This window comes from Kryptolebias marmoratus, linkage group LG15 (assembly GCF_001649575.2).
Source record: "Kryptolebias marmoratus isolate JLee-2015 linkage group LG15, ASM164957v2, whole genome shotgun sequence".
Taxonomy (NCBI): Eukaryota; Metazoa; Chordata; class Actinopteri; order Cyprinodontiformes; family Rivulidae; genus Kryptolebias; species Kryptolebias marmoratus.
Genome location: NC_051444.1, coordinates 9,043,061 through 9,058,878, shown reverse-complemented (window position 1 = coordinate 9,058,878; position 15,818 = coordinate 9,043,061). Strand labels below are relative to the sequence as shown.

The following is a 15,818-nucleotide window of genomic DNA, read 5'->3' as shown; positions in this document are numbered from 1 at the left end:
AGTTTTGTTTATTGCATGTCATTAGCTTGCAATGACATAAAGCTAATAGATGTTTAACTGCATGGAAAGCTACGAGACATCATATTAAAAGGTTTATTTAGTTTAACAATCAGGCAGAGAAGACCACAGAAGCCCAGATTTATCTTCCAGTCCAGGAATGTTCCGGCTTCAGTCCGTTCCTTTCTGTTTCTTCTGCACGTCCTGCTTCTGTTGTTCCAAATTCTTCGCGCTTTGCACAAAATAAGGTTTGTAGACGTAAACGCCGCCAGCAACGCCGAGCACCGTGGCCAAAGCCAACTGTGGGAACGTCAGTCTTCGTCGGAACATGACTTCTTTTGAGGAGAAATCCCCAAAATTACAGATTCCAAATGATCCTGAAACCACAAAATAAATTAGAAAATACAAACTTTAGGACTCAAGGCAATTTTTTTTCTCTTTCGAACAAGCCTCTGTAGAAATTTTAAGCATGAGTTTTTACATCCTTTTTTTTTTTTTTTTACATCCTTTCCATCCTATTTCTGAACACAGCTCTTCTATAAATAAAATAAATTTAAAAGAGAATGAAAGAAAACCAGGATCCTGAACCAGTTACCTCCAGATATTTGCTCAAGGTGTAATGCTACTAAGATATAACCTAGTGACAAAAGGGCATTATTATGTCATTGTATTATGGCTGACTGGTGTCTTTTAACAAAATGATACAAAGAGTTTTACTGTTTGGCTATTTAAACTGAATATCAGTATATTTCTGGTAAAAAAAAAATACTTTTACAATTATAAAAACAGTGAAAACTAGTTAAAATTGATTAACACTCAGAAAATCTGGCTGTGACCCCATAAAGATTAATAAAACGTCCAAATATATGAATTCAGCTCTGCAAAATAACTTTTTTTTTTTTTTTTTTACAAATTCTGAGTAGTCTTACGTTGAAAAATTCGAACCGGATATAGAAACAAGACGAAACTAACTTCCAAACCATTTGTCAACATTGTTCAATAAAAAGACATCATGGCGACTTCAGACAATATTTTTTATTACATTCATAACTCACCAGGAAACTGACTTGTACGGCGTGTCCGTAATCACCTCATACAAAAGGACAAAAAGAGAAATGAGGACAACAAAAGCGTCTTCAGGACACTTGCATACAGCAGGAGTGCTTTCTTCTTCTGCGCTGGGAAATGTGTCAAACAGCAACATCGCCCCCAGCGTATAGAGGAGAACATGACATTTGTTGTTCATTCAAAAGGGTTATTAAAATAAAAATAAATGACCAAAAAATAATAATAATAAAAAAAAAACATTCAGTAAAATAGAATGGATGTTTGTTATTTTTTACAATATTGAAGTTATGTTAAGAATAGTTCTTGCTCTAAATAAATATTTTAAAAAGACACGCCGAAGGTCTTTTATTGTGGCTAATGAATGGGAAATCTACTGTGTGGCAAAACTGTTGCTTTTATAAACAACTTTCTCGTTTTATATAAAATAAGCACTTCATTTCTTTTTTGGAATTTTAGAACAAAAAACTCGTAGTTAGGCGGCAGTTTGATTGTGAAATATTATATTTAATCGCTCAGAAAAAATATATTAAAACAACTACTAAAAATAGTGATCAAATCAAATGAAATTTATGCAGTGCGTTTAAAAACAGCTGCCGAAGTGATTAACACAAAACAAGAAATAGTAAGAAAGATAAAACTAAACAAGATGGCATAAAAACAAACGACCTTTGACGCTGTCATGTTGTAATACTGCTACTACTACTATTTAGGAATACCAGTAGATGGCGGTAATAGATGGCTGATTTTCCAACCAAAAATAAACAAAGAAAAGTCGGGGGTAGACTTTTATTGTATAGCTTTTATTTTGAAGTTGCCAGAAATCCATTCGCCGGAAGTGAGCCTGAATCCCGGAAGTGCTGTTCGTTTCTGAATGAAACTGAGGAAGTTTGGGGTTTTAAAGCTAAATAAACAGAGGCACGATAAAGCCGTAGCGACAACCTCAGTGCATTTTCGTTAAATGCGTTTATTTAAATGCGCAGTGAGTGATTTTTCAGTCTCTTTAACGAGACACGTCTCACCTGAGTGACGTCCTGACAGGTGAACTATGTCCGCAGCAGCAGCAGATGGACAACCTCCGAGCTCGGTTAAGGTTTGGGGACAAAGGAGAGGCTGTGAAGCTGAGGAGACGTAAATCCCAGCTGTACTCAAAGGAGGATAAAAACCCTCTGATTGGTACGAGGACGCACGTTAATGAAGTGTTATTAGGAGCAGGTGTGCAGTCATTACTCCTCTTACCTCCACAGGTGTGCTGGGGCTCGTTTGCTTCTGTGTTGTGTTCAGGCTCATCAACTGCTTCCTGGTTCGGACCAGCTTCGTCCCTGATGAGTACTGGCAGTCTCTGGAAGTGTCCCACCGCATGGTCTTCAAATATCCTCCAAAAAAGCTGAACAAATCACTTTCTGACTGGGTGCTGAAACCACTTTATTCAAAATATTTTGACATTAAAGAACAAATGTTCAGAACAGTAAGCACAGAGTTTTGTTTCAACAAGTCAAGTTGTGTTATGCTGCATAAACTTTAAATAATACAACTTTAAAGTGTTCTTATGTTTCAGTTTAACCTGAAGCTTATTAAACTTAAAAGCTACAAAACAGCTGTATACCAACACGGATATTTCACCTCAATTTCTGCCAAAGTCAAGTCAGATTTATGTAGAAAATTAAAAATAAAAGTTAACTAAGGTTAGATTGCGTACAAACAACACAAATACAGACATTAAAAAAGAATAATACATCATTTGCTATAAATATCAAATAATAAAAGTTAGTTTTACAACATTTATTGTCACATTTTATCTGTTTGAGCTTTTTGTTTCATTCAGCCCAGCTGATGATCTGAAAGGTGCCCGATCACTTGAAGCAATCTGCTGAATTTAAATTTGAGTCATATTTGTGATGACATATTTGATTAATAATTATCAACAAATTGGTATTATAGTGACAATGATCGGTGAGTGTTGATTTACTCCAGATAATCCTGAACGTGTTGCGTTTTGACGATCATTCTGAGGGTTTTTTCCAACAGAAACAGCTTTTTCACACCTAATAACGAACATAAGCGTCACTCCTGGACTCTTCATCACTTTGTAAACCCCACAGACACGTTTACTACAGGCTGCGATCCAATTTGTCTTTTCGCCTTGCCCGGTGTTTCACTTTGGTGATTAAAAGCAGGCTGGTTTCTCTTGGTTTCCCTCGGGGATTTATCAACCTTAACAGTGAGACTTATGGGTATCTGACCTGGGAGTGGAGAGCAGGAATAAGAGGATTCACGTATCCTCTCTTCTTTGCCTTCCTGTACAAGATTCTGCACCTCCTCAACTATGACTCAGTCCATCTTCTGGCAAGTCCTTTTGTCTTTTATTTCCAAATGATTTATTTTTTAGTAAACGTTTGCTGACTGAGCTCACTTCTCTCTGCAGATCTGGCTTCCACGAGTCGCCCAAGCGCTCCTGGCTGCGTTTGCTGACGTTAAGTTCTTCTCCCTCATCAGAACGCTGGAAAAACCAGACGTTGCGAGATGGACGGTAGAAAACTCTCACACATCCTTAGCTCTTGTTCGTTCAGGTCTGATGAGCGATTTGTGTTTTAGCAACATTCTGAGTAAGACTTTAGTTGGACCATGTGATTGGTTCATATACATCGAACCTCTGCATTTCTCAGTCAGCAGTTTCATACATCGAATCCACCTGTTTTCCATCTCTTCCGACCCGCAGTTCTTCTGCCACCTGTGCTCCTGGTTTTCGTGGTTCTGCTGCACCAGGACGCTGACAAACAGCACAGAGACCAGCCTCACCTGTTTGGCTCTTTGTTACTTTCCTCTGCCGGGGTCCAAAACCCACAGCAGGTGGCTGCTCCTTCTGCACCCTCACCCGTCTCGTTTGTGTTGATGCTGTGATCTCGGCCACGTGATTTTACTCGGATGTTGTGTTGTCGTTGATCCCGCAGTAAGAAGTACCTGCTCCTGGCTGCCTTGGCTGTGATCGTTCGACCCACGGCCCTGATCGTCTGGTTCCCTCTGCTCATCTACCATTTCTGTCAGGAGGAACACAAACTGAGACTCATCACTCAGAACTATGTTCCCATCGGGTTCGTCTTCCTCATTTATACCTTCTAACTGTGGGAATGCTGACTCAGCACTTTCCTGTTCAGTCTATTTATGTGGACTAAAACTACTTCTGCATACTTTGTGTTATTTTAACCAAATATCAAAACATTCAGCTCGATCAGAACTAGTGTGTTATGACTTTTGTTTCTTGTAACTTTTATATTTTCACAATATTTAACTTGATTTAAACTAAAATTCCCCACAGAAATACTTTGAGATCTTTTAATTCAGTGGTCTCCAATCCTGGTCCTCCAGGGCCACTATCCTGCATGTTTTCCTTGTTTCCCTGCTCCAACACACCTGATTCAGTGGTTAAATTACCTCTTCTTGTTCTGCAGAAGCCTGATAATCACCCATTGATTTAAATCAACTGTGTTGGAGCAGAAAAACAACTAAAACATGGAGGATGGTGGCCCTCGAGGACCAGGATTGGCCACCCCTGTTTTAATTCCTTCAAATCGTTGTACTTTTTGAAATTTTCTTTTACTCATCTCATGCTACTTTTGGCTTTTAGCCGCCGCTGTGTGTTCTTTGTAGCTTTTAGCTACAGTTTTGCTAATATTAGGATCCCTTTTACTACTTTTAGCTTCTGTTCTGCTGCTTTTACCCTCTAGCTTGTGTTCTTCTGGCCTCTGCTCTGATTGTTTTAACTTTAACAGCTCAGTTTTAGCTTCTTCAGCTGAGTCATTCAGCACTCGGCACTCAGTTTATCCTTCCTTATGTGTTTTTGTTTCTTTGTTACCAGGACGTTGGCACTTGTGGTTTCAGCTCTGATTGACTGTCTGTTCTACAAAAAGGTAAAAAAAACAAACATTAGATTTATGAACGCCTGAGTTTAGAGTCAGACATGACAGCTGATGTCTTTGCTCCAGTGGACGCTGGTGCAGTGGAACTTCCTGAAGTTCAATGTCCTCCACGGCGTGGCAGATTTCTACGGCTCCCACCCCTGGCACTGGTACTTCACTCAGGGGTTCCCGGTCGTGATCGGCCCCCATCTTCCACTCTTTCTTCACGGGTGCGCCCTCGCCTTCAGGAAGTACAAGATCCTGCTGGGTGCTGTTGTGTGGACCGTTGTGGTGTACAGGTGATGCAGCTTAAAGTAAAAAATAAAAAGGCTAGTTTTGTTTTCTGTAAAGATCGTGACCTTGGTTAATTATTTTTTTCCTCTTCGGTTCAGTTTTCTTCCTCACAAGGAGTTCAGGTTCATCTATCCCGTGCTGCCTTTCTGCATGGTCTTCTGTGGTAAGTTTGTAGCTTCCCACCGTCTCAGGCAGATGTTTCCGTAGCAGACGTTTGTCTCTCGTCGCAGGGACATCGCTGGCTCACCTGAAAGCGTGGTGTCGAGCCGCCACCACCGTCCTGGTGGTGTCCAACTCGGTTCTGGCTCTGTACACGGGCCTGATTCACCAGCGGGGCGTCCTGGATGTGATGGACCCCGTCCAGGCTCTTTGTGACGTCAGCAGGAACTCCTCCGTCCCACAGCCAGACGTCCTCTTCCTCATGCCCTGCCACTCCACGCCCTTCTACAGGTCCTCCTCCTCCTCCTCCTCCCACAGCTGCTGAGTCACAGTGTTGTTTTCCTGTTTTGTTATTTTTACGACCTTCTTCTGCAGACTTTGTGCTTCTTATACATCAAAACATTCAGCCTGTTCAGGAGACGGGTGCTGTGACTTCGAGTCTTTGTAACGTTTATACTTTTTAAAATAATTAACTTTATTTAATACTGTAGATTGAGATCGTTTTCATCCCCCTGAAAACATTATCTTTGAAATCTGAAATCTGCTTCATTTTTCTTATGCTACTTTTAGCTACTGTTCTGCTGGTTTGAGCTTAAAGCTAGCATTTTGATGCACTTAGGTTTTAGCTAATCTTTTGCCACTTTTTGCTATTTTTTATGTTGTAGCTAGCCTATTGCTTTATTTAGCTTTTTCAAGCATTTTTCTACTGTTGGCTTTGTAGCGGTGGCTAAAAGCCAATTTGCTTAGTTTAGCTACTGTTTTTTCCTTTATTTTATAACTTGTGTTTCTTTCAGATGTTCAAACTGGATTTTGTAAGATTTTCTGCTGCGCTGAAGGTTTAATGTTAATTTTGTCAATAGTAACTAAAGATAAAAATAAACTCATCAGCATTAAATTTTAGCTTTACGTGTGCAGATCCAGCACTGCTCTCTTTGCTCCTTTAACTTGGTGACGTTGGACACAGACCAACATGTTTATTTTAAAATGTCCGATATTTGATGCAAAGCGAATGCCTGACAGTCCCGTCTCCTCGCAGCCACGTCCACTGCCCCCTGAAGATGAGGTTCCTGGAGTGTCCTCCTGATCTGGGAGACGAAGGTCACGTCGATGAAGCCGACAGATTCTACGACGACCCTCTTCTCTGGCTCAGGACGTCGTTCCCGTACAAATCCTCCCTGCCGACGCACCTGGTTTTATTTGACGTTTTGGAAAAGGTACGGCTGGCGAAACCTCTCCACGCATTTGTTATAAATATCCAGCTTTTAAGTTAAAGTTTTGCATATTTTGTTGCAGGAAATCGCCACGTTTCTGCAGGGGAACGGTTTTAAAAGGAAAGAGGAGATATTTCACACTCACGCTCCGGAGGGACGAGTTGGAGGAAGCATCTTTATTTATGAAAGGCACTGACAAACACAGGGACAACAGTAAACATTCCTCTCTAAACAAACTGTCGTGTAAAATTTGTTTTGCAACTCAAATAAATATTTTAAACTCAGATGTTGCCGTTTTAAAACCACTAGCCTTTTTAATTTTATCATTAGCTGTGATGTTTTGTTTCCAGTCTTTTCTTTCCTTAATTTAAAAGTGAACTAAAACAATTGTGTCCAGTTAAAACAAGCTGAAGGTGGAATGTTAGAAACCAGCATCTGAACTCTGAAAGCAGATTATAACACACCGTTCATATAAAAAACCACACACTCTGAATGTGGCGTCTGGCCTTTTGTTTAACGCCACGCAGAATCTTCAATTTTCATTTCAAGGTCTTTTTTTTTTTAAAACCAAATAAAAAAAAAAGGTGCTACGGACGAATGTAGATGTAATCTAAGCAGAACTGCTTCTACTGGATTCCTATAAATCTACTTCAAACACAAAACAACACAAACACATTCAGTAGCATCAAAACAATTGTGCAAACTTACAAAAAAAAAGATTTTGGCAACTGAAAGAAAAACCAGCCATGTTCAGCTGATTTTTTTTTTTTTTTTTTAGTATTTGGGGTCAAAGGGCATCGGGCCCAGCTCTATCTTGACGTCGGCCATGTGTCTGTCGGCGTTTCTTCCCGATCGGCTCCACTTTCGATCGCCGTGAGGTCGAGATCTGCCGCGCTGCTGCTTCCGCTGCTGATGCTTCGCCCTCGACTCCTCCGCCGAGTCGGTGTCGGGTCTTTGGAACGGGCCGCTGCGCGACGGAAACACCAAACAAACCAGTGACCTCGGTTACAGTCTTAACTGACGGATTACCAACACAGAAACAGGAAGTTTTAATAATGAACATAACAACCCGGCTGTTATTTATATCTGTTATCTGAGTGAAATTTATTCTGCTATAAACAGTTAAAGCTCAATCTGACAAAACACATTATTTCTGTTCACAACTTGTGAGTTAAAATAAATATCATTAACATCTAATGTTTTGTCAGTGAAGGAGTGAAATGATCAAACCTCCACAAAATGCAACATCTTACACTTTTAAAAGCTGATTCTGATTCCAAGTGAGCTAAAAAGAATCAAAATGGTCAATTAATAAACCTAAAAACCTGAAAGTTTGACCCTTTTTGAAAAGTTCAATTTATGTATCGAGAGACAATTCACAACAAAAGTTCAATTTTAGTATGAGGAATCTGGAAGTTCATCTTCGTGTTTCTCTTGCTTGTATTTCTTACATTAGTGGAAGATGAAGCTTTTAAGTCCTCAGAAGTTACACTTCTTTAAAATAAAACCGTTTGGGTTAGGGTTAGCAGACACTGTGTTCACAAACTCACCGGGGGCCGTGACTTTTGGCGTGGCTTTCTCCCGGCACTTCTCCAAAGAAGTGTCTGTAGACGTAGTCGTCGAGATCTCCGAACACGTCGTCGTCGAGGCCGTGATATTCGTGCATGTCGGTCAGATAGTCCTCGACTCCGCTCACGAAGTCGGTGAACAGCATGCGGTCGTGGATGAAGACTCCGTTGTGGAAGAAGGTGTTGATGAACGTCTCCAGCTCCTTCCAGTGGTAGAAGTGCTCCACCTCCTGCTGCAGGTAGCTCCGCAGCAGCTGGGAAAACTCGTCCGCTCTGATCGGCTCCATGGCGGTGTTGAAGAGGCTCATGGACTCCTGGTAGGCGCAGTCGAAAACCCCGGTGCATCCTTTCATGCCGGCTCCGTGGTGTCCCTGATCTTCGTGAGCCTTCCCAGCTGGTTTGCGTGTGAAGAAGTCAGATTTGTGTCTGGGGTGAGGCTTGTGGGCTCTGTGCTGCCACGACTCCCCCGTGCTCCTTTTGTCTCGCCCCTTGTAAAAACTCTGAGCTTTGTTGATGAAGGTCGAGGCTGAATCTTTGAAGTTTCGGAAAGTCGATTTGACAGAATCTGAGAACTTCCTCAGGTTCTGTTTCACGGCCTCTTTGGCTTTCTTAATCTGCTCCTTGTGGTGGTGGACGAACTCTTTGGTGGAGTTTCTCACAGCGTCGAATGTCTCTTTGACTTTCCCCGTCATGCTGCTTTTTGCTTTCTTCACTTTGGACTCTTGGTCTCCTTTGGCTTTCTCATCTTTGGTTTCCACATAGAGCCTCTCCCACAGGTCAGAGCGCTGCTGCTCGAAGCTCAGCCTCTTCTCCAGCTCCACCAGACGCGCCTGCAAACCTTCTGAGCCGCCTTCAGCGACACGACTCCTCAGATGGTTCAGCTCTCTCCTCAGATCGTCTGCGGCCTTCCTCTCTTTGTCAAGCTTCTTTCTCAGCATCCGTGCTTCAGCCACCATGTCCTCCCTCTGAACGTGGAAGTCCCTGACCAGCTGCTGCTCGTCTTCCAGCTGGCCCTTCAGCCTCTGGTTCTCAGACAGCAGCGAGTCCGCTCCGGCTCCCATCGCCTCCAGATCCCTGATCTCGGAGCGCAGGTTCCTCAGTTCCTCCTGTAAGACTGACAGGGACGACTCCTCTCGTTCCAGGGAGTTCTTCAGCTGCAGGTTTTCATCTTGTAAGCTCTGCTGCTGGGACATGATGCTGGTCCTCTCCTCAGCCGTCTGTCTCAGCAGCACTTTCAGGTCATCTCTCTGGGCCTTGATGAGAACAATGACATTAATGGCGCCTCGTATTGTTGTCTTTGAACGCATCATTCTGTTCTTCAGGTTACCTGAATGTGATCTTGTTTCGCGCTGAGCTCCTGGTTTTCCTTCTTCATCTTCTCGATCACTCCTGTAAGCAGCAAAATAACTTGTTCCTCATCCAGATCGTCTCGACTGAAGTTGATCCTCTGAGTTAACTGATAAAAAAAGAATAAAAATAAGATGATCAGTGAAGAGAAGTTAATGAGTTTCACGACTGGATAATAAAATATAACGGATTAAAACAGATGATCCTAAAAATACTTCAGCGTTTTTAGCTCTGTGGGGAGAAAATTATGAATTTATAAACAGCGAGCGCCGAGCGTGAAGCAGCTCCTCCAAGTCCAAGATCATGGTTCTCAACTGGAAAAAAAGTGGAACGCTCCCTCCAGGCCGGCGTGAGTCTCGAGTTCAGGTCCCTGAGAGTCTCGCTCACGAGTGATGGTAGGATGAGGCGAGAGATGGATCGATGGAAATTAGTTTATCAATGAGTTTTTATTTTTTGACAAGTCTACTTTGAAACATTAGTTATTTTAGTCAAACTCTTCAATATTCACCGTTATTTGGTTTTTGATTTACATTTTATACTGGAGGGGAATTTTGTTTTCCATATCACTTGCATGTGGCCTGTCAGAATAAAAGCTCTTTGATGCAGTCTGTGTTTCCTTGTTCTGTTTGTAAAGACGAATGATAAATGTGTGAATCGGGTAAATGTCCCCACAAAACCTGGACATGTTTTCGGTTAAATAAACAAGACAGCAGAGTTAATGTGAAGCATCATGCTCTGTGTTTTCACACACCTGGTTCGTTGAGGGTTGCTCTCTGAGGTGCAGCTGAAGCAGATCCCTCACGCCTGCGATTTCACTCACTTTGAATTTCTCCACCGTTTTTTGCCTTTCCCGAATCTGGACGGTGCCTGAAAGACAGATAAGAAACACTGAATATCAATGGATCTGCATGCGTTGAAGCAGCAGTCAGAAGTGATCTATTACCAGAAGTTTACTGGTACAAAACCTACAGAGTTGAATTTATAATAATGTCAATAAAACCGTATTATTTTGGAGTGAATTTCTTACAGTAGAAGTGACCAAAGCCCATGCTGATGGCTACGATGAGGGCGAGCAGGATGCATTTGTTGAGCACGCTGCCTCCTCGACCTTCCCCTCCAGCACCCAGAGGTCTTTCATTCTGCTCCTCCTCCTGCTGCTTCACCTCCTCCTCCTCCTCTTCTTTCTCCTCCGCTTCGCTCGAGCACGACTCTGGCAGCACCTCCTCCTCCGGGTCAGTGACAACGCTGGCGGTGTTTCTCCTGACTCTTCGTCTTCGGATGACAGGGCTGGCGCTTCGGCCCATCTCATCTTCACTGCTGCTGGAGTTTGTGGCTGCAGGCTGCTGCACTGGGAAAACTACATTCAGGGCAGAAAATGTTACAAACACACAAAGGTTTCACAGGTTTGAGCATCACTCCAGGCTTGTGAGGGAAATGCACACTTGTTGCATTAGGTCATAATGACTGTGTATACGTGCAGTTAATCACACTCATTCAGTAACTGCTTAAAACCTGTTTTTATTCTGTTTGTGAAATAATATGCATGTTATTAACTTCACCTCTCAAGCTCTGCACATATAAAGATTGTTAGTGATGTTTTCATGCAGGACGCTCTACAATAAAAAACTTGGGATAAAAACTTAACCTTATCAAGCATTATGTTTTATTTAAAATGACATGTAGCAGCTTATATATCATCCACAAGAGAGAGGCCTCTGTAATGACACACTTTATTTTAGCTCCACTTATACAGATTAAATAACAGTCTTGTTTTGTTGACACTGAACAGTCATTTCCTTCTGGCTTCAGTTAAAACTCACAGGAAAGAAAAGTTGGATGTTTTGCTGACCTGTTTGTTTTAATGTGAATTTTAACACCCGGTAATCCAAAGTATCTTTCCACGAGACAACCGAAAACCTTCCGATCAAAGCATAAACACCCAAACAGGCATTTTGATTTAGAGAAATGAGACAATCTCTCTGTCTGGTCCTAGATCTGCTACAGTTCAGGTTTCATTTTCCATCTTTATTTGCTTGGTTTTCTTTGGATTGTCATGTTCTGATATTTTATGTACTTGGTTTTTGATTTGCTGAACCATTGTTGCCACAAGAAGTCACTCATGCTCCTTGTTTCCAGCTCCTAACACACCACCTGTATTCCATTAGTAATCAGCACCCCTGTTGTTATTAAAGTCTTATTCACCTCCTATAAACCTGTGTGTCCTGATTCTACTTCCTCGTCTGCATGTTTAAAACACCTCCCTCAGAAGGCGTCTGCATCACATGTCTAAACCACCTCAAACGGCTCTTTTTGATGCAGAGGAGCAACGACTCCACTCTGAGTCCAGCCACTCTGCAGAGGAATCTCATTATTTAGGTCAGAATCATGAGGCAGAGTTTCACCTCTGCTCTTCTTCTTTGCCAGGAGAAACCCACCCTGTTCTACCCCCAGCTCATGAACAGGACCCCAAAATACCTGAACTCCTCCACTTGGGGCAGCAGCTCATTCTCAACCTGAATAAGGCAATCCACCCTTTCTTATGAAGTATATAGTGCCGTCTAGACCAGTGGTGTCCAATCCTGGTCCTGGAGGGCCACTATCCTGAATGTTTTAGATGTTTCTCTGCTTTGATACACCTGATTTGAATGAACAAGTGATTAACAGGTTTCTGCAGAACTTTCAAACCTGCTGAAGGGCAGGGAAACATCTAAAACATGCAGGATTGTTTGAACCAGAATGCATTCGTGCTGACAAAAATTAAACAAACAGCCCACATTTCTCTGGCTTGTCAAAAACCCATTAGTATTCTGCTAAACAATGTTAGCGTTACGGCTGCACAATAATCAGAAAACATGCGACTGTGAAATTAGAGGAGTGGAGCTCCACCTGGTTGCCAAATTAGTATTTTTTGAACGTAGTTTGTGTTCAGGATTTTCTTTTTTGAGTCCTTTGCGATGCGGATACCGCAACACCAGCACATTTTCAACATATTGCGCAGCCCCAGTTAGCACCGTGTTAGAGCTAATCCGTTCTAAATCGGGCCACCTGGAAGAGACGGGCTGCCAGTGAGCTGGCCTCTCAGACGGTAACTCAAGTTCACCAGAGTCTGCGGAAGTTTCCAGCGACTCAACAACAAACCTGCTCAGGCAGAGGAGAAACGCTCGTGTTGAATTTATCAGTGATGAGTACGTTTGCTGAAATCCAGATATCGTTTAGCCCTACCTGTCTCTGCAGCGGTGAAGGTGTAGTGGCTGCTGCAGGACATGCCGAGGTAAAGCTCCTCACGGGTGGCTGCCTCCACCTCCTCCGCCTCCTCTGCACGCTCGCCCTCCTTCAGCTCTCCCAGCGTCACAATGTCAGAGTGATCACTCAAAGACAAAACGTGCTGTTTCCCCTCATTGCCCTGAAAAGACACGTTCCAGCAGGTGTTTGCCGTATTTGGGTGTGGACTCGCCACGTTCAGCTTTCAGATCCTCTCACCTGCGGCGCGTGCGACGTCTCATCGGCAGTCTGATCGATCAGTGTGTCGACAAGCGATTCGTCCTCAACGCACAAAGCTGGAAGAACAAAAAAAAAAAACAGAGCATGTGACTTAGAAAAATATAAGTTTTGACAACTACAGCTCAAAAGATCAAGATATCTTTACTGTTCCCAGTGTGGTAATACCTGTAGTGTCATGGCTGCACAGTCCATGTAGAGAAAAATGTAAACTTATAAAAACGTACATAATGCTGTGACACAGTAACACAAAACCAACAGCAGAGGCAACAGAGAACCCAATGATGGAATAAGGGCTTTCATTATATGTTAAAATGTCAATAAATAATCAGTCTTATTCAGAATATTTTCAATATTTCAATATTTAGAACTGCATGTCTGGTTCTATCAGCAGCACTAAACACTAACAAAATTTAATTTTTTTTATACATACAATATGGTAACTGGCAAAATGTTTGTTTTGAGGACGAACAACCAAAAAAATGAGTTTTTAAATCAAAAACAGATGGATATAAATACTGTGACATCACATACTTGTTTGTGCAGTAAAGTTTTGGATCTTAAATGTGACCGTAGCTTTACTGAATATTTGTAAGAAAATGGCTTTAAGTAAAAACCTGAAGACACCGATGAGCAGCTGTCCATCTAGTCAAGCTGTAAACCTGATTATTTCTGCTGTAAAGTTGTTGTTTTTTTAAATTATGGGGTCTGTGAGTCGCTTCTAAAACCAGCAACCTGCCACTGAACACTGACGGCTGCAGCTTCATATCATATTTCTTGGCAAGGGAAAATGAAGTATGAAGATTTTATTTTACCAGCAGATGCTGAAGCTGGTGCCTCCTGCAGACTTGGTTCTTCTACTGTGGGGAGCTCCAACATCTCAGCTCCATCTTCAACCAAAACCTCTGAGCCCAACGTCTCGATATCTGAACCCTAAAAGCACAACAAGAACTATAAAACTAGAGAAGAAAGGAATCATATTTTTCTAAAAATCACACAGAAACCCAAGAATCTACACGTATTATTCTTTGATAAGTTGTCTGTCGACAAAATGTTGGTTCAGCCCTGAAGTTCAGGAGCTTTTATGCCTAAACAATTCAAGATTAACAGATAAAAAAAGCTCAAAATCAAATTCTAAAAGGATTTCAAAAAGCCCAGGATTAATGCTCAACACCACTTTATAAATATAAGGGAAACGGATGAATCAGGACCTTTGATACTTACTTTTCATACTGTAATGACTACTTCTTCCTCATAAATAAAATAAGTTAAGACAAACCCTGACCAATTTTCCCCTTTTATCTGACCATGTTTTTGTTTTTTTTTACCTCATTGCTGATGATGGTCCAACCACAGGAGGACTCTGCGTCACTGGATGTTTCTGACATTGCTGTCAAAGACAATCAAAAGGTACAGAACTTGAACCTAAATGATGAGAAATAAAAAAGACTAATGAAGCAAAAGATGTAAAAAATAGCCCAGCTGTAACAGCGGCCCCTGGTGGCGGAAGCCTCACATGACAGCTGTGAAGCCAGCGCGCGGCCTCAAAATCAAAACAACCACCGATTAGCTAAGAAATCTGAGCTAGCAGCAGCTGCTGACTGCAGCAGACGACTTTTGTTGTTGAATATCGACACTTATCAGCTGTTTTTAGACGCTAAAATAACTCACTGGCAGGTTTTACCGTTAACGTCACTCCTCAAGACATGTACGCGAGACGCGAACACCGCGGCGCAAACACTACGCCGCCCTGTAGTTTCGAAAAAGCATTTAAACTCGAGTTAATGTTTCAAAACTAAGACAAGTTTCTTAAACTCACCAGCGACCAGACAGCTGTTTGCAAACAGCTCCACGGTTGTTGCAGCCCACTAAACAGTGGTTATCTGTTAACAACACCGCAAAGCCGACGATACACGGGAAGTGCAGTTTTTGAGCTGCAACACAGAGACGGAGGAGACGGAGCTCATGTCTATGTAAAAACGACATTTCCCATGATGCAGCGCGGCGGTCAAACGAGCTCAACGAGGATGGCGCAAACCTCTTGTAATCAAATCGTCGCTGCTGCTGCTGCTGCTGCAAAAAAAAAAAAAAAAACATAAACAAGGAAGCGTGACAAAGCAGGCTGCCTACTAACACCATAATAACCCCGGTTTTAAATGTATTAAACATTTAAAGTATCAAGAAAACGCCCTAAAATGTTCTCTAAACAGACAAAAAGCGAAGGACGCATTTGAAAGCACGAGTTATTTTAGCATAAAACAAAAACAAACTGGAAAATAAGTTATATTTATATTTTAAGAAGTGTTGGACTTAAAGAATAGATTCTGTCCCGACATAAAATACAAAAATCTGTAGTTGTTATTCTTAATTCTTAATTACCACCTCTGTACAATAATTTAGACACCAACTTTAGTGAATTTTTTAATTATTTACATTACACTAAAATAAAGACATTCAGATTAAAGCTTTGTGCTGTTTGAGCATAACAATTTTACTTCTGGATTATGAACTATCCTGATCTTCCACATCAGTCTGCTTTAAACTCACTTCCTGTAGAGGTCAGTAAACTTTAGGACACATTTATAAAATAAAAATCTGATTTAGATTTAGATTAGCTTTACTGTGAAACAGAGAATGAACTCTGCATACCTGGCTCTACTTTTACCTTATATTTTATATTCTATATTATGTTGCATACTATATGTTAAAGTGTAGGAGAATAGCTTTTTTCAATAAGCATCCTAAGAGTAAAAACAATTTAAGAGTCTCTAAAAATTGAGTTA

General features: G+C 41.6%; 3 protein-coding genes across 5 annotated transcripts; 1 reads left to right on the top strand and 2 right to left on the bottom strand.

Annotated features, from left to right (window-relative positions):
* Positions 1-79: 79 nt before the first annotated feature.
* On the bottom strand, positions 80-1,210 carry LOC108251356 (protein PIGBOS1). The gene is made up of 2 exons (XM_025002865.2): positions 1,053-1,210; positions 80-374 (listed from the first exon to the last, which is right to left on the bottom strand). Exon 2 carries the CDS (start codon positions 325-327, stop codon positions 169-171), a length of 159 nt encoding a protein of 52 aa, XP_024858633.1. The 5' UTR covers positions 328-374; positions 1,053-1,210; the 3' UTR covers positions 80-168.
* A 691-nt stretch (positions 1,211-1,901) lies between these two features.
* pigb (phosphatidylinositol glycan anchor biosynthesis, class B) lies at positions 1,902-7,205 on the top strand. Its single transcript, XM_017404914.3, has 12 exons — positions 1,902-2,238; positions 2,310-2,433; positions 3,291-3,408; positions 3,488-3,592; positions 3,782-3,912; positions 4,014-4,154; positions 4,919-4,970; positions 5,046-5,257; positions 5,351-5,415; positions 5,483-5,702; positions 6,448-6,625; positions 6,705-7,205. The coding sequence occupies exons 1-12, from the start codon at positions 2,130-2,132 to the stop codon at positions 6,816-6,818; spliced, it is 1,569 nt and encodes a 522-aa protein (XP_017260403.1). The 5' UTR covers positions 1,902-2,129; the 3' UTR covers positions 6,819-7,205.
* ccpg1 (cell cycle progression 1) lies at positions 7,130-14,971 on the bottom strand. Of its 3 annotated transcripts, none has more exons than XM_017404887.3 (11): positions 14,855-14,971; positions 14,364-14,460; positions 13,851-13,968; positions 13,018-13,094; positions 12,760-12,940; positions 12,583-12,675; positions 10,565-10,894; positions 10,289-10,404; positions 9,518-9,646; positions 8,173-9,443; positions 7,130-7,589 (listed from the first exon to the last, which is right to left on the bottom strand). In XM_017404887.3, the coding sequence occupies exons 2-11, from the start codon at positions 14,421-14,423 to the stop codon at positions 7,397-7,399; spliced, it is 2,568 nt and encodes an 855-aa protein (XP_017260376.1). In that variant the 5' UTR covers positions 14,424-14,460; positions 14,855-14,971; the 3' UTR covers positions 7,130-7,396. The 3 variants fall into 3 exon arrangements, with proteins under 3 accessions (XP_017260376.1, XP_017260383.1, XP_037835634.1); XM_017404894.3 differs by having other exon boundaries at positions 14,364-14,425; positions 14,855-14,953; XM_037979706.1 differs by lacking the exon at positions 12,583-12,675 and having other exon boundaries at positions 14,364-14,425; positions 14,855-14,953.
* Positions 14,972-15,818: the final 847 nt, after the last annotated feature.